This window comes from Poecilia reticulata, chromosome 12 (assembly GCF_904066995.2).
Source record: "Poecilia reticulata chromosome 12, P_reticulata-male-v2, whole genome shotgun sequence".
In the NCBI taxonomy this organism is placed as follows: Eukaryota; Metazoa; Chordata; class Actinopteri; order Cyprinodontiformes; family Poeciliidae; genus Poecilia; species Poecilia reticulata.
Genome location: NC_088841.1, coordinates 7,248,823 through 7,265,694, shown reverse-complemented (window position 1 = coordinate 7,265,694; position 16,872 = coordinate 7,248,823). Strand labels below are relative to the sequence as shown.

Genomic DNA, 16,872 nt, shown 5'->3' with positions numbered 1-16,872 from the left:
GCTGACACCCACCTGCGAGGTCCTAGTGCTCAACGGATCTTTGCTTTTCACTTACCAACTCATGTTGCTCTGTTTATTCATGTATATGTTGTTGCTTTTTCTTCCTTCAATTGAACTTCTTCCAAGTGTAAAATTTACAACAAACAATTCTCCAGCATTCTTTTAAAAATTTAGGAGTCCCCAAAGAAAAAACAAAAGGTTTTGATAAAATTTTGATAAATTACATTGATTTCAGATGGTACTTGAAAGCAACACAAGCCACCCCAGTGGATTCGTGACTTTCCTGCTAATAGAAAATCTGTCGAATATCAATAATGCAACAATAAGTCACCGATTAAATTAATGCTTATGTGATCATTAGAATCAGATCTGAAATTAGTAAATAAATAATTTTTTAATCTGTCCATAAAAAAATTAAATTGTGAAACGATGACAATAATGACACAATGACGTTAGGAGAAGAACGTCATTGCTATTGTTGTTGTTGTAATAATAATAATAATAATAATAATAATAATAATAATAATAATAATAATAATAATAATAATAATAATAATAATAATGTTATTACAATGTCTAGAATGAATATTAGAAGATGATGAAGCAGAAAAGGAATGATTTGGATGATGCAAATTCAGAGGGGGGGAACAGAGTGAAATTTAAATGTTTTTATTTATGCATGTTGCTCCATGTTTCTGTATTTGTAAAATCAGGGTGCACTAAAAGGAACAAGAGAAATGGATGTCATCTTTATTAATCCACAGAAATATAAGCTTAATATTTGGTTAGTAAACAAGCTTGTGCTAAATTAGATGTAAATTAGACTTATTTCAGTATTTATGTGCATACTTTATAGTCACACAGTGGTCTAACATCTCTTTATTTTATTTTATTTTATTTTTATTTCTTAAAAATAAGAAAAGAAACAAAGAAAGTGATAAAGATGCACTCCTAGTTAGTTTTTCAGCCCAGTTGGACCCAGACATGTTGCCAGGTGCTTCGAATGTCCTCCAAAATAGACTGTTTGCTGGACAGTGGGGTGACTGGTTTCAGTTTATTTTGAGACATTTTTACATCCCTCACCAGTCTCAAACATTGGTACGCTGTTTTAAAAAAAAAAAGACGAAAAAAAAAATGGTGTCTCATGTTTTGGTTAATTTTGGCTGTTCTGATACAAACCCTTTCTTCTGACTTCAATACATGTGAAAAATCTATTTGGATTGTGTTATTTCATTTTAATTCTTTGGATATAACTCATAAGCAAGACTGATCACATTGGTGATAATGTAAACCCAGAAGCAGGCATGAGATGTGCTAAATTGTTTCTAATTAAAAACATTTTGACGATAATGGACATTGTTGTCACATCCTGGGTTTGATTTGACCTATCATCTGATCAGGACTCTGCTTAAATAGGGATGCAGGAGATCTGAAGGCGATTAACAGCAGTAACTCTGTAGATGAGCTCTCTAAATGCTGTGTAGTGTCTCAGAAATCCTTGGTGAAGGCCTGGAATCCTTCTGATGAGTCATTGAAGACTCTTCCTCCTCAGTGGACATTTTGTGTACATCTTCTCCTTGTTCTCTGCTCGTGTGCTTGTCTGCCCTTGACACACTCTCTCGGGCCTCATCTGTGTGATTGAATCTTTCACTGAGGAAAATATTAACCAGGAGTCAATAAGAGTCAATTACAAGGGGAATTGGCTTAGTGTCTTTATTATGCTAGAGCAAAGAAGAGGTTCATCAAAGTTTTAAGGTCTCTTAAAGTTGTGACCCCCAACAACATTTCTGTTTTGTTTCTTGTTCTTATCTGTTTGGGTGTGGAGTTGGTTTTTCCACTCCTTTCTGCAAACTACTTGATTTTTTTCTCTCTCTTTAGGTTGATGAGGACTGCAGGAAAATGGTGGATGGGAATGTGATAAATAATTAAAAATTATACAATTAAACTAAAAAAAAGGCTAAATATATTTTTTCCAAGGGGCTGCACAGTGGCGCAGTTGGTAGAGCTGTTGCCTTGCAGCAAGAAGGCTCTGGGTTCATTTCCCAGCCCAGTGTCTTTCTGCGTGGAGTTTGCATGTTCTCCCTGTGCATGCGAGGGTTTCCTCCCACAGTCCAAAAACATGACTGTCTAATTGGTCTGTCTAAATTGCCCCTAGGTGTGAGTGTGTGTTTGCATGGTTGTTTGTCCTGTGCGTCTCTGTGTTGCCCTGCGACAGATTGGCGACCTGTCCAGGGTGAACCCCGCCTCCCGCCCGGAAGGGTTAGGGTTAGTTGGAGATAGGCACCAGCAACCCTCCCGACCCCACTGAGGGACAAGGGTGCCAAGAAGATGGATGGATTTAAAAAAAAAAAATCCGACTGTATTAAAAAAAAACAAAAAAAGCATACGTCATTAAACTAAAACGAGTCCACTAGAATCCACTAGATGGCAGTACACATCAGAAATCCCTTTTGGTCCAACTGAAGTAACTGCTGAAGAAGTCAGGTACCTTCGCTCTGCGGTTAGAGCAGCAGTCATATATCAGAGTCTGGCAAACAAAGCTGCCTTCTGTGTTGCTAGTGTGGAGCGTTTTTGGCTATACGATTATTTATTTGAGAAATTAATCGGTTCCGACAGAAAAAGCCAGGGAAGACGAGAAGAAGAGTGAGATTAAAGAGTTTGGTACCTTTTCGGTGTCCATCCTCTCAGCCTGATTTAAAGAAGATTTTTTTTCCTGATCTCCGGGGAACCATGAGCTTCCTTTTGTGAGTTATAAATACTTGGTGAAGTAATTTTTTTTGCCTTCATCATTTGAGTTTAAGTTGTAGAGAACAGTAGCTGATATTTCACTGCTGGGAAGCCAGCTAGCGATAAAATAAACAAAGGATTAGTCTACTTCCTGGACTTGCTTTTTCATCAATAGTGTTATTTGCGTGTGTTGTTCTTGTTTTCTGTTTAAAAATCCTCACACGTTTCAGTTCAGTTGGACCAACGTATAAACAATTACGATGTGTTCCAAGAAGACTTATAGTTGATGTAATTCGAATTATTTTTAAATCTATTAGACGTGTGGCCTGGATATTTTCTGGTGCACACTGCTAACAAGTGCTAACATTAGCTTCAGTTAAACAAAACACAGTTCGGTCTCGTTTGGCCCTTAAAGCTGTATGCTTGAGTAAGGAATGTGTTTCTGTGTCGCCTGTGAACTACAAACTGTTTAATAGCCGAGTATAAAATTGAAATGAGAAGAGAAACAACCGGCGAAAAAAATACTGGTTAGGATAGCAGGACTTGTATATGGGTGAAACCATTGAGTCGAAATGGTAAACTAAATAACAAAATTACATTTTTACATATAAAACTGATTTGTAATAACTCATTCCCTCTACAGTTAAAACCTTTTGTTTTGTTTTGTCTTGTTTATTAACATTTCTAACCAAAGTTCTGCTGAAATGCAATTTTAATTGAAATAGATTTGTTGCACCTGTACACCTGTATAGGTTGGGAAGCGACTACGACCTGAGTTGCATATCGGCATTTTAATTACAAATAATATTACATTTTTTTAGAAGCATTCTCTGTTTCAGCGAAAATCAAACTTTTACTCTATTGGAGTTATTAGTTTGTGTGACATTGAAGAGTTTTCCAAAAAGTTGATATAAAACGCAATGAATTCCCAAACTAAAGGTCGCAGCTTTGTTTAAAATGAGGTTTTCTTTCATAAAAATCTTTTCCATTAATAAATATTCGCTTTGTTTGCACCGGCTTTAGTTGTGTTTTCACTTTGAGAGGGTGTGTGCAGTATGAAGATGTTGGCTCATTAAGTGTTGGGACATGTTGACAGTCAATTTCTGTCTATTGCATTTCATAAATTCACATTTCATTTAGCCTGCACTTTAGCATGTGTCCCCTCACACTTTAATAAAAGCAGTAAAAGGTCTGTTAAAATTATTTTTTTAATTGACCTGGATGCTCTGTTTTTCACAGGGGAACTGGGATTAAAATGAGTTTACAGTGAAAACACCAAAAAATAAAAAATAAAAAAAATCAAATTTAGTATGTTTTTGTCTTCGTAAATGGCATACATGTTGCTTTAGGTGCTTATTTTATTAATCTACATTAATTCTCACGATGGTTTCTTCTTTTTTTTCATTCATAAAATCAGATGCGAGAGACGTAGGAAAGCATTCGGCCGTCGCGGATTTGCCTTAGCTGGAGGTTTAGTTAGCCGCCGAGCTGCTTCTGTGCGTTTCTGCTTTGATGCCTGAAAAATTCTTGTTTAATGGAGCAGTGCGAGATCCTGAATGCAGCCTCATTAAGCACAGAGAGATGTACTGTTCTGTCCCGCTGTTCTCGCATCTGTGTCTCCTTTGTCAGTAATAATTGAAAAAAAATAAATAAATCCTGACTTTATTTATTTATTTATTTAAGCAAACTTCCTTTCTGTGAACTCAAGTGATTTATCCCTCCGTTTGTCGCCATCTTTCCACAGTGGAAACCGTTCGTCCAAAACATTCAAGCCCAAGAAGAATATCCCAGAGGGTTCTCATCAGTATGAGCTGTTGAAACACGCCGAGGCGACGCTGGGGAGTGGAAACCTGCGTATGGCGGTCATGTTGCCCGAGGGGGAAGACTTAAATGAGTGGGTCGCCGTCAACAGTGAGTCCTGCCTTTTGCCTTTTTTTTTTTTAAGTCAAATTCTTTATCTCAGCACCTCCTTTTCTTTCTTTCGTCTTTCAAAATAACTTCTCGTTCCTCAAATGTCAGTTTGTCCAGGTCGTGGATCAGGTGAGGGTGAACTTTCACGGTGAGCTCCTGGCTTCCCCTCTAAAAACAGACCGCTCGCTTTCATGCCAGGGAGACCGCTGCGAATGCTAAATAGATTTTATTGAGCCGTTCGTTAAGAGCCCTGCTAAGCAACGGCGAATGGCTCCGCTTAAAGATAAATTCCTCCCACGATCCAGTTCTTGTAAAGTTTAATTTGTTCAGCAGGGACGACATGCAGCCAAATGGTTACGAACCAAGAATTTTGCACCAGGTTCGCAGCACCGCTTTCCACACGGTGCAGGTTTTCATTAAAGTGGAAGATTTTTTTTTTCTTTTTTTTTTTTTTTAGTCTGTTGCACAAGCTGCTCTGACTTTCACAATAAAGGGAAGTCAGGAGAAAAACAGCTGTAAGCAGTCACTTCTCTCGCCATCAGGGCTCACTGACTGCACACATGATTGCTGCTCATAGGAAGCTGCAGCAACACAGTGTGACATGGCTTAAAAATAAAATCTGTTTTTTTTTGTCCCATGCCAGATCTGATTTTAATAATTGTTTTTCTCGTTTTCTTGGGAGGGGGCCGGGAAGCAAATGACAGAAAATAGGTTCTAAAAGTTACTTTTATTTCAGTCATGAAATAAAAGTAGCATGACAAAGTATTAGGGCCAGACTGCGAGAGGTTTTGTTTGTTTACAAGAGTTTTGTCGTAATGCTAGCAGAGTAAAGATGCAATTTTACCAGAATTGTCTTAAAATTACGAGGAAAAATAGTTGTTTTAATGAGAAAAAAAAAGCTTGAATAACTCATTTTTTTAATCTTTTGTGTTGTGGTTCTCATAAAATTACTACTTCATTTCTGAATATCCTGGTAATAAGACTTTCTTCTCTATCTTATTATCTTAATTATCACATTACTTCATTCTCATATTACTACATCTGTATTGTTTTAACATCATGACTTTATTTTTGTTTTAAAAAAAAGTCTTAGAATGACTTGGTCAGAGAATTGACCTGATTTCAAAGTCCAAATAAACAGGAGTTGTGAAAAAACTGCTTGTCAAACAAGAAGTTGGCCTTGCATCAGTCATCCTTAACATGTTGTAATCAAAAGAAGTTGCACAGGAATGTGTTTTTTTAAATTTTTTATTTGTTTCATGTCCGACCTGCTCAGCTGTACAAAGAGCTGCCCATGAGAAAATCCACACCTAATTCACACACAAAAGTCCCATAATCTCTCTGGAGACGCGTCACTTTATCTATGTATCAACGTGTCGTAACAAAATGGACAGTTGAGTCCGAAGCTTTGATTTATTGTTTTCCTGACTGCAGCTTCCTAGTTTTGGGATAAAGTGATTAAATAAAATGTTCCTTTTGGGAAATGCGAGTCCAAAAACGAGCCTCGATTCTTTTTCCCCACAGCGGTGGATTTCTTCAACCAGATCAACATGCTGTATGGCACCATCACAGACTTTTGCACAGAAGAAAGCTGTCCAGTCATGTCTGCCGGTCCTAAGTAAGAGCACCATAACAACCACTTGTTTTTTATTAAAGTCTGGCAAATTTCATCACAACAGTTATAATTGGACTATTGCATTGTTTTTCATATATCAGCTGAACAACAAACTGAATGCATTGGAAGTTTCTGAAACATCCAATGCATTCAGTTACTTTATTAACCTCTTACAGTAAAGATGTGTTTTTGCCTCAGCAGTGGATGCTCACCAGACATTTTGCATGCCAATGACTATTTTAGATTAGCCTCTTCAAGGTCTACTGAGAATGACATCTGGTGACTAGACTGGATAATCTTATCTGGCCTTCCAGGTGTTATATTTATAGTTTATACACACACACACACACACACACAAAATGAAGCCAAAACAAAGCTTGTATCTGTTCTCTGCAGGTATGAGTACCATTGGGCCGACGGAACCAACATCAAGAAACCCATTAAATGCTCAGCCCCCAAGTATATCGATTACCTCATGACGTGGGTGCAGGACCAGCTGGATGATGAAACGCTTTTCCCTTCAAAGATTGGTGAGGTTTCTTTCCAGCTGCTTTTTACCTGTCTTCTAAGTGTACAAGCTGCTTTTGATTAGTTTTCTTTTTTTTTTAGCAGCTATACAAATACACTAAAGCTACAGCTAGTAAAAATGGAAATCCTGGATCTATAAAGCAGAGACATGGACCCGTCTTCTTGCTTTAATATTTACATACAGTCCACATTGCACTGACCTTTTTTACACGTATAATTAGCGGCAGCCAGCCTCTTTAGCAGAGGTAGATTTCATGCTTGTACATAACACTTAAGCAGGATTCATGTTCTGTAATTTGTGGTTGAAGCACACAGTCATGTCTCAGCCTCTATGCCAGCTGAGGCTTGCGTTGTTAAGCGTTGAGCATTATTTTTGTAGATACCAGCCGGTATAAATGGGTGTCAGCTGGCCTCAGAAGTGTACATCTCAGGAGAAGAGCTCAATGTGCCTTCCCTGAGGCAGCAGATTTTGCATTCTTTCTCTATAATCGTTAGATTTCCATACTGAGAGCCAAGCAGCACAGTGCAGCAGATAATTGAATAATTCAGCAAAATCTCTCACATTTGGATACAAGAACCTAATTAGCAATAGCTGTTCACAGAAGATTGCTTTTTTTTTATTTTTGGAGAAAAAAAAAAAAGTTAGTCACTGAAAAATTCAAGATGGCCATCAAGAAAAATACCTAGTGTCAAATAATAATTTGCTAAGCACAAAACAATTGGCCAAAGCTAACACTAAACGCATTACTGAAATTAGCTGAAGCTAATACCAAACACATTAAGAAAATTAGCTAAAGCAAAACCGCTAATCACAAATAGCTGAAGCTGACTCTAAGCCGCTTATCACAAAAAAAAAGAGCTGAAGCTAAACTATAAAACACATTGAAAAGTTGTGGAAAGTAGTGCTTAACCGTTAAACACATAAAAAAAATAGCTGAAGTTGATGCTAAGCTGCTTAATACAAAATTTTTTTTTAGAATTTGTAGCTTCCACATTTAAAATTTGCAGAAGCTAATGCTAAACTGCTAAAACCAATAAAATTAGCGGAAGCTAATACTAAACAGTAAGACGACTGTCTCCCTGTCTGTCACTCGTCTTCATCTCCTTCCAGTTGATGGCTGGTGTGAAACTCGCAAACAGCAAAGTTAGTTCAGTTCTGTTGCCTGACTTTGCTAAATATTATAACTATAAATTATATGACTAGCATGATCAAAGTTGAAAACGTACGATGTGACAAAGTTCATCCAAGTCATGAAAATAACAAAAACGACAACTATCTTTCAATATGACTGTCACCCTGAAACTCAACGGGAAATATGAAAAACGTACAATCTGACGGGTGAGCATCATTTTCATGCTCCTATTCACACTTGAATGATTTTTACAATAAGACGTTCTCTAAAGTTGTTGTTTCTTTTTAAAGATGTCATATTAGACCCTTTTGAAGTTTTAATGTCTATGGTTCTTCACAAATAAATACTACGCTCCCTTTTTTTCCTTTTCTTGATAAATAATTGATCTGCAGAGACTCTGTTTTCCTGTAGCAGCTCTCCTCAGCAGACTGCTGAGCTTTACAGCGGGGAGTAGCGGAGGTCTGTTTGAACATGAAGAAATGTTCCATCCTGGAGACGAATGCTTAACATGTCGGTGCCGTGAGGCGCTTGTGTGTTGCTGTCATGATTGTTCTTGCTTTCCTCCAGTCGTGCTGTGGCCTGCCAACAAACACTTTTGCAATCCGAGTGAACGCGCTGTCCAGATCTTGTTCGTTCTTGTTTTTCATCTGCGCAGAAAGAAAGCGGGACAAACGGACAGCATGACGCATTAAGTTAACATTTCCCAAACTGTAAATTGTCTCTATGGCGACTGGTTTTTGTGCAGACCTGAAGGGGAAAATGTCTAGGCAGTTCATGTCCAGGATGTGTGTGGTCTGCAGAGATTCTTACCTCCATTTTTCCTGACTCTAACCCTCTACAAGTTTTGGATGGACTACATTTTCAAATCATTATATTTTGTCAATTAATAGCTTTTCTGCTATTTATTCACCTAATTGTTCCATCTTCTTCTTCTTCTTCTTTTTTTTTCAAGGCGTTCCCTTTAAGCGCAACTTCATGTCTGTGGCGAAGACCATCCTGAAGCGGCTGTTCAGGGTTTACGCCCACATCTACCACCAGCACTTTGACTCCGTCATGCAGCTGCAGGAGGAGGCCCACCTCAACACTTCTTTCAAACACTTCATCTTTTTTGTACAGGTGGAAATTCTCAAACACTTGAAGAATAATATCAATATCCGCTCACAAGTATTAAAAACCTCCCCCTTTCTTTTTCTTTCTCTCCTCTCAGGAGTTCAACCTCATTGACAGAAAAGAGCTGGCCCCACTACAGGAGCTGATTGAGAAACTCACCACTAAGGATAGATAAACAGCAATGCAAACCTGTATTTTATCGTTCTAGTTTTTTGCACAGACGCCCACACCCTCCTCTGGCTGTATGTATGCAGTATGTACTACATGGATTTCCATTTGGGGAAATGTTTTTAATATTGCCAGGAAGGCGGCTGGGTTTTTGATAGGTTTAAGGCACCAGGACTAATTTTTTTTATTATTATTATTATTATTATCATCAGGGATTACAGACTTGATTAACAGAGAGAGAGAGAAAATAAAAACATTTAGGTCTATGGAAGAGAATCCCTTGTATCCACACATGATGATGATGATAATTTAGGATTATAAAGACATATTATATGTTCACGAATTTTCATTTCTCTGATCATCCAATGCACTCACAAGTGAGAATAGCGGTGAAATTTGAAGCCAGCTTTAAGCCTTGGTCAGCAGTTTTCCCTCTTTTGCTTCATTCTCCATTCAAAGGTCAGAGTTTAGTCGACTGCTGTAGTTGCCATCAGTACAGAAGAACCCTAAGTGCCTAGCATGGCTCGTCGTCGCCCTATATCAGCAAGGAGAACTGTCCGAAGATTAAGGCCATTTTCAATCGACATATTTCAAGTTTTCAGTCTACCTCCCTTTAGACCTAAACGACCCTGAATTTTCCTATTTGTTACTTTATTTTTTACCTTTTATTGGATGGATTTTTTTCTGTAATCTCCCAAATATGCTCCTTTATTTATTTTATTTTTTTTTGCAAGTCTCCTTGTGCTCTGAGAAGGTGATGATAAATGAATGTGTCAAAAGTTATAGAAGTGAGGTTAGAGTTCTTTTTTTTCATATTTTAGAGCAGGGACTAATATTAATAATAATAATAATAAGCTCCTAGGTTTGTCCCTGTGTGTTAGTTTCCTCCTTTAAGCCCTAAAACCTTTTCGTGTAGAAACATTTAGCCAGGGATCGGAAACCTTCCAACTGTACATACCTACCTGCAGATAGATACAGATGCATATTTAACCTCCACTGTTTGAGAACTTATAAGCATTTTTTGAGTCGGATAACGCTACATACCTTGGTATCTGGATAGCCATGAAGCACTTTGAACAAGTTTTCAAACCACTCTTGCCTGAATGTTTTTCCTCTGCATATGTCGAACGTTGTGAGAAGATGTGTCATGTGACTGACCCTGTGCAGTACAGCTCAAACATATACAAACACGCCCCCTGTAATAATTTCAGGTTTTTTGAGAGCTAAAAATGCGATACCATGATGGATAACTTTCCAAACTTTTCCCCACCTTTTAACGCAACAAAATTGTACAATTTAAAAGCTAAGCTAACGAATCCGTTATGGGACAAAATAAAAAAAAAGCAGAAAGTTTCCACACCTTTGAACGAACCTGAACCGTATCATACTTTTCCATATTGAGATCCTTCTGTTAATCTACAAACTACAACTTTAAAGTTAAATGCTAAAATTTAAATTTAGATTTAATTATTTTAAAGTTGTGCAAGTAGCCACTACATTACATTAAAGGTGGGAAACGTTGGAAATTATTTATCATGCTCCAAGTCTTAAAATCCTGAAATTTTAACAGCTGAGTTTTGAGAGCTACTGTATCTTTTTCCTCATATTTTTCCAAATGAATGTTAAATGGATCAGTTTCCTCTGAGGTTAGCTGTAAGGCACAACTAATGATTTATCCTACTTATGTGATTTTTTTTCTTTCTTTCTTTTTGTTTCTGTGCTTTAAAAAGTTGAAGCATGCTCCCATTTCCTAATGTAAAAGTTGAGTTGCTATGCAATGACTGAAACACTAAACGGATCACCAGTTGACTCTTTCGTACTCTAAATCTTAATAATTGTAATTGTTCTTGAATTTGGCTGGGACAGAAATGAAAAAAGCTCGTCCGCTTTGTCTCAAAAACAGTGATACTCGGATGTTTTCTCACAGAATTTGTCTAAAGTAAAATTGATGTGTAAATACTGAGGACTGACCGATTCTTTTTTTTTTTTTTAAGTGAGCATGGAGTAGTGGCTTTTTCTTAAATGAATATATTGAGTCTTTGTAGAGGCTGCTTCGTCTCCTTTATTCAGTTATTGAAAACTCCAGTTTTGCATATTTAATGTTTGTTTCACTTTCTTATCTAATTATTATTATTATGAATGTTACTGATGAGCAGATACTCTGAAGTGTAATGGAATATATGTCGTCCTCATGAGATGCCCACAACGAAGCCTCCAGCCTACAGTTGATCCTCTTTGCTTTATTGATTGATGAGATGTTTGTAAATAATGGCTTGATATGGATTTTCATTGCTACTGAATTGGTTTATTCTGTTTACAAGGCAAATAAAGGTGGTCTTGACTCGCTGAATCACCAGTTTTTACTGTGTACCTTGAGAATTTGTGTTTGCAGAGCCTTTCAGAAGTTTCAATTTCCCCACATTTTGCGCGTCAGCATGTAAAATATATTAAAGAACCAATAACTACTTCTGCACATGTTTTTTTGTTTTGTTTGTTTTTTAATGAGACTGATGAGTTTTCTCATTAAAACACTTAAGCTTACGTAAATACGTAAACAGGCGGAAGTGGGTGATCCGTGGGGAGAACGCTTCCGGGGCGGACCATTTCCGGACTTATTCCGCCAAATTTAAACAAGACTTATCACCAGTTGCAGCTGTTCACCCTGTTCTCAATTAATCCGCTTTTAGGGTCGATTATCAAATCTTTGAAGATGCCTTCTATACCGAAGAGACCTTGTCCTGACGCAATGAATGACTCTATGGAGAAGAGAATAACGCGCATTTCAATCGAAGGAAACATTGGTGAGTTAACCTTGTCTGAGAGAATTATGATTTTTATAAAAGTTTTAAAGATATTTAAACGTTTCATAGCACGCTTTTCTAATTGTGTACATTGTTACATTGTTTTTCGCACGGGCATTTACTTTGCCGCCAATTTCAGTCACATATGTCCGCCTTTTTAACTTACTTGAAAGTTAACGGCAATATTTTTTACTTCTACTGTTACGCTTGTAGTTCTTATTGCACTGTATGGCTGAAGTCGAGCTGGTGTATCTTTTGTGTGCAGCGGCTGGGAAGTCTACTTTTGTGCGCCTTTTGGAGCAGGAGAGCACGGATTGGGAGGTAGTACCGGAACCGATCGCTAGATGGTGCAATGTCCAAACAACAGGCAGCGACTTTGAGGTATTTCCAACACTGCGGCTTAATGGGCTGAAAAGAGACCACAATAAAAAAAATAAAAAAAACACAGAAAGCCAGTTTAATATGGACTTATGAGAATGATATCTATAATTCGGCGGTCTGCTGCCTTCCCTCAGAAGGAAGGCAGCATTTTGTCCATGTCTGGATAACTGGGAGAGTCTTCATCTGTATTTAGAGTGCAGCTGCCATCTGTCCACATATCTGCGCTGGTTACAGTTAACATGACACACCCAGGGGAACAGGTGCTTTCACGACAGTTAAGCATGTCATCGTCACAGACATGCACACCTGTAGCTTAAACCTTGTTTTGTTTAACATGCACACACATTAGTCTGCCAGGCATAAACATGATATTAGAGATGTTGCAAGTGATTAATTTCTGTATTTGTAAGCAGAAGGCAACTGTACCGTGTGGTTGAAAAGAAGAAACCGGTTAGAATCAGCTCAGTTTTTGAAGTTGGTTTAAAAAGAAAAACAGCTGCGTAGTTTATCTTTTGTGTACATTATGCACTCTGGCATTGGTGGCGGGAATTGATGTCACTGAGCCAACAATCCCATGTTTCAGACCACTGCATAAGGTCCTGCTGCCACATCTACATTAAACAGCCGTTTACGTAATAAGACGCCCTCTACTGGCAGGTTGAAACACATCTATGTTTTCAAGTCTAAAGAGTTGGTTTTCACCGGTTTTTTTTGTTTTGTTTTTTGTTTCACTTGGAAGTAATTTGGGTAAAAGAACGACTAAGAGATGTTTTTTAATGCAACTTATGTTTTCTTCAACTGCTAGAGTAAAAATAATAGAGATGCAGGATTTGTTCTGGTTCTTTGTCTTAAACAGTGTTTTAATTTAAGCTCATAAAGCCTTGAATGTAGATTTTCCACTGTCTGTTTTAAACTTTTGATTTTAAATGTGTTTGTACCAAACCCTTTATCGTAGAAAAGTGTTTTTTTCCCCCCTAACAGTAACTATGACGACTCTTTAAACTCAGGTGATTGAGATTAGATTGTCTAAATGCAGAGGCAATAACCTGAACCGGAAGAGTGGATATTGATATTAAAACATTCTTTCATTTTTGCTCCGTTCCTCAGTAGCCATAGTTACGTCAGGGTACATTTAATATTTAACAGTGATGAATGTTTATGGTCAGTTCTTTCTTCACAAAGCTTGAGGTGGATTTGCTGCGTTTTGAGCCGATGGAGGGGAAAGCCTCTCACACGGTCTTGACCTCGTTTTCGTTAGGAGCTGACCACGTCTCAGAGGAGCGGCGGCAACGTGTTGAAGATGATGTACGAGAAGCCTGAGAGGTGGGCTTACACCTTCCAGAGCTACGCCTGCCTCAGCCGAGTGCGCGCCCAGATCAAATCTGCAAACGGGAAGCTCCAAGAGGCTGAGAATCCCGTGTTGTTCTACGAGAGATCCATCTACAGTGACAGGTATCAGGGCGCACACATCCCCCCCAAAAAACAAAACAAAAAAAAAAAACAGAGTTTTCTTGTAATCAATCATGTTATTGCTAAGTCTGCAACATTTGCTTCTGCTTTAGCGCTTAACAGTTAACTTCATTTTATGGTATGTTCTGTTTTAACTGGGAGGCATGTTTTACGTCTCAGTAATGTAGGCATTCCTGTCTCCTGTGCACCTTTTGCCGCAGGTACATCTTTGCAGGCAACCTATATGAGAGTGAATGCATGAATGAGACTGAATGGTCCATCTACCAGGACTTGCATGGCTGGCTTCACAACCAGTTTGGCAAGCACATTGAGCTAGATGGTATCATCTACCTCAGAGCTTCACCAGAGGTACTCTTCCACTCACTGATTGCTCTTCTTTATGTCAGAATAGATATTTTTGTAATGGAGTACACCGGGACTACACAAATAAGTTCATTTTCTCCTGTTTGCGTTACAGAAATGCTTGGAGCGTTTACACATGAGGGGAAGACAGGAGGAACAGGAAATCCCTCTGGAATACCTGGAGAAGCTCCACTACAGGCATGAGAGCTGGCTGCAGAATAAGACAATGAAGTGAGTCACATGCACATGCATGCACCTGAACTGGTCTGCTTTGGTCATTAATGTGAAAACAGATGAGTGTTTAGAGCTGCAAAGGGCTTGCTAACGTCACACCCTAATTGTTGGCATACTATTTAAAGGTTGAGCTAGAATTTGAAGTTTTTAACAACTCTATAGCCATGTTTCTGACACGGAAGAAAATGGAAAAAGCTACCAGAAAAATGTTCATTCTGTAAAGAGATGTCGAGTCAAGAGGGCAACACAACAGTCCAAATGGAGGGAATTTGTTTTTTATTTTGTGCACGCACAGATATGAAAATTTGGGCCAATGTGAATACATATGAATACTGCTGTTATGGTCTATAACCAATATTCACTCGTATTGTTTTTTCCAATGTGAAAGCGATTACGTTGCTTCTGTTAAACACCCCATAACTGCCCCACAAACAAAAGCTGTACAAAGATGGAAATATAAACTTTTAATATTAACCTGGATTTACTTATCAGACTGATTTTTAAAAAATGATTAAGATCGTCCGATGTTGATGCTAATATATTTTCCTTCCATTGTTTCTTATTCTCCTTAGATTTGTGTAAGTGGGAGAAAAAAAGAAAAGGCTAATTTCCATTTTCTTAAGTAAAAATCTAAGACGATTTAACAAATACTTATTCAAACATGATGTAGTCAGTAGCTACAGATGGGCGCACTTATAATTTAATAGTAAACTGGCGATCTATGAAATGGCATTGCTTTTATTCTGTATGTTCTACTTCAATGAAAAAACGGTAAAACGTGGATGTTTTTTACTGACCAACAAAAACTAACAATAATGGACTTTTTTAATAAGCATGTTTAAATGCATATTAGAATTTTTACATTTTCACTGCAAAGTCATTGTTATTTTTTTAAACTGTTAAAGTGTTGAACTCTGACAAGTCGTGGATCTAACGATACTGCACTTACAGTAGATATAATGCTCAAAAATAAGACTATTGGACACAGTTCTTACAGTTTGGAAAGGTATGAATTTCCTTTCTCTGTCTTATAAGTCTAATTTATTGTTTTTACTGAAGAGGAGAAACAATGCTTTCTTTGATTTGCCACGTCACACCTTGATTTTCGATATTTACGTACATATATTTGTGGATTCAGTTGTACGTTTTTTTTAGGCAAGTTTAAATTTGGTTGTTCTTAAGCCGAGTTTGATTTAAACAGCTTAAAAACATATTTTGGACTCAAATGTTGTCTAAAAACTCAAAAATTGAATACATTCGGACATGGAAAAACATGAGATCCTACTATTTAAAATGGTTTTGAATGCAGAGATGTAACTTGCTAAACATCACTAACTACATGGCGTGTGCCCACAGCATGGAGTTTGAGTATCTCAGCGACGTTCCCGTTCTGACCTTGGACGTGAACGACGATTTTAAGCAAAACGATTCAAAGACTGCTGACATGATTGAGAAGGTGAGTGAAGGTTCTTAAGCAATGCAGGAAGTCTTCATACAAAAGGGAACAAAATGTAGAAAAATAAAATCACGAGACTGTCAGAAAGGGAACTGGTAGAGCCAATACCAGTAAAGGGGTGGGGGCTAAAAACAGGAAGTCAGTCTGGGCCAGGAAAATCTTGACTGGTGCACCTCCAGATGCATTCTGGTAATTCTGCACTTTTGAGGACAAAAGTAGTAGTTACTACTTTTATAAAAACATTAGTTCCCTTTTCCTGCACAGACTTTAAACGAGCTGTTGAAGGTAGAATGTTCTTGTGCAATGTGCTCTGCAGTGTCTGCGAGCTGTGATGTTGAGAAGGAAACTCTCGATTGGGTTTCACACAGCTAAAAAAGATGCTTATTGGGCAGTTTTCTGTTGATTGTAAACAAGAACGCATTGCGGTTTAACCTCAAATCAAAAACTGCTTATTGAGCCGAAAGCTGGACGCCGGTGCTTTCCATCAACAGTATCAGAAATGAACGCTGACTGTATTTTTTGGTGACCCTTGATGTCCTTTAAGATTTTTTTTTCTCTTTTTTTTTCTTCTTTTTTTTTTAGGTGAAGGAGTTCTTGAGCACATTGTGACGGAAAAAGAGAACATCCTGGAATAACAATGAATTACCCCAACAACCATCACTTTTCTCATTAATTTGTTGTTGTCAGTATCTGAAATGTGCACTTTTTAAATATAATTTTGCTGTTTTTTTGTTAATTTTTAATTGTGTAGTTATAAATGGAAATGAGTGCACAGTTTTTCAACATTTAGTAAAGGATAATGTTTGAAATACTAAAGTGTGTATGTGTGCTTATCTGCACAGGTTGCTTTAATATTCAGCATCTGTGTTCATTTCACAAATAAAATAAAAAGTTTTTTTTTATTTTTAAAGAATACTCATAAAGTCAAAGCTATCTTTCAAAATAAGTGCTTTTGATGAAGAGATGATCATGCAGCTCGGATAAAAAAATAACTGA

At 37.6% G+C, this 16,872-nt stretch overlaps 2 protein-coding genes across 2 annotated transcripts; both read left to right on the top strand.

Moving 5' to 3' along the window:
• Window positions 1–2,463: 2,463 nt before the first annotated feature.
• On the top strand, window positions 2,464–11,542 carry LOC103473359 (MOB kinase activator 1B). Its single transcript, XM_008423536.3, has 6 exons — window positions 2,464–2,744; window positions 4,472–4,638; window positions 6,163–6,256; window positions 6,650–6,783; window positions 8,867–9,030; window positions 9,122–11,542. The coding sequence occupies exons 1-6, from the start codon at window positions 2,731–2,733 to the stop codon at window positions 9,197–9,199; spliced, it is 651 nt and encodes a 216-aa protein (XP_008421758.1). The 5' UTR covers window positions 2,464–2,730; the 3' UTR covers window positions 9,200–11,542.
• Window positions 11,543–11,732: 190 nt separating this feature from the next.
• On the top strand, window positions 11,733–16,687 carry dck (deoxycytidine kinase). Its single transcript, XM_008423534.2, has 7 exons — window positions 11,733–11,993; window positions 12,259–12,374; window positions 13,633–13,826; window positions 14,045–14,192; window positions 14,302–14,417; window positions 15,777–15,876; window positions 16,459–16,687. Exons 1-7 carry the CDS (start codon window positions 11,903–11,905, stop codon window positions 16,483–16,485), a joined length of 792 nt encoding a protein of 263 aa, XP_008421756.2. The 5' UTR covers window positions 11,733–11,902; the 3' UTR covers window positions 16,486–16,687.
• Window positions 16,688–16,872: the final 185 nt, after the last annotated feature.

Coding starts and splice junctions, on each gene's coding strand:
- LOC103473359 (XM_008423536.3), top strand. Junction 4,639..6,162: donor TGAGTGGGTCGCCGTCAACA/GTGAGTCCTGCC, acceptor TTTTCCCCACAG/CGGTGGATTTCTTCAACCAG. Junction 9,031..9,121: donor ACTTCATCTTTTTTGTACAG/GTGGAAATTCTC, acceptor CTCTCCTCTCAG/GAGTTCAACCTCATTGACAG.
- dck (XM_008423534.2), top strand. CDS start 11,903: ATGCCTTCTATACCGAAGAGACCTTGTCCTGACGCAATGAATGACTCT. Junction 13,827..14,044: donor AGATCCATCTACAGTGACAG/GTATCAGGGCGC, acceptor CTTTTGCCGCAG/GTACATCTTTGCAGGCAACC. Junction 14,193..14,301: donor ACCTCAGAGCTTCACCAGAG/GTACTCTTCCAC, acceptor TTTGCGTTACAG/AAATGCTTGGAGCGTTTACA.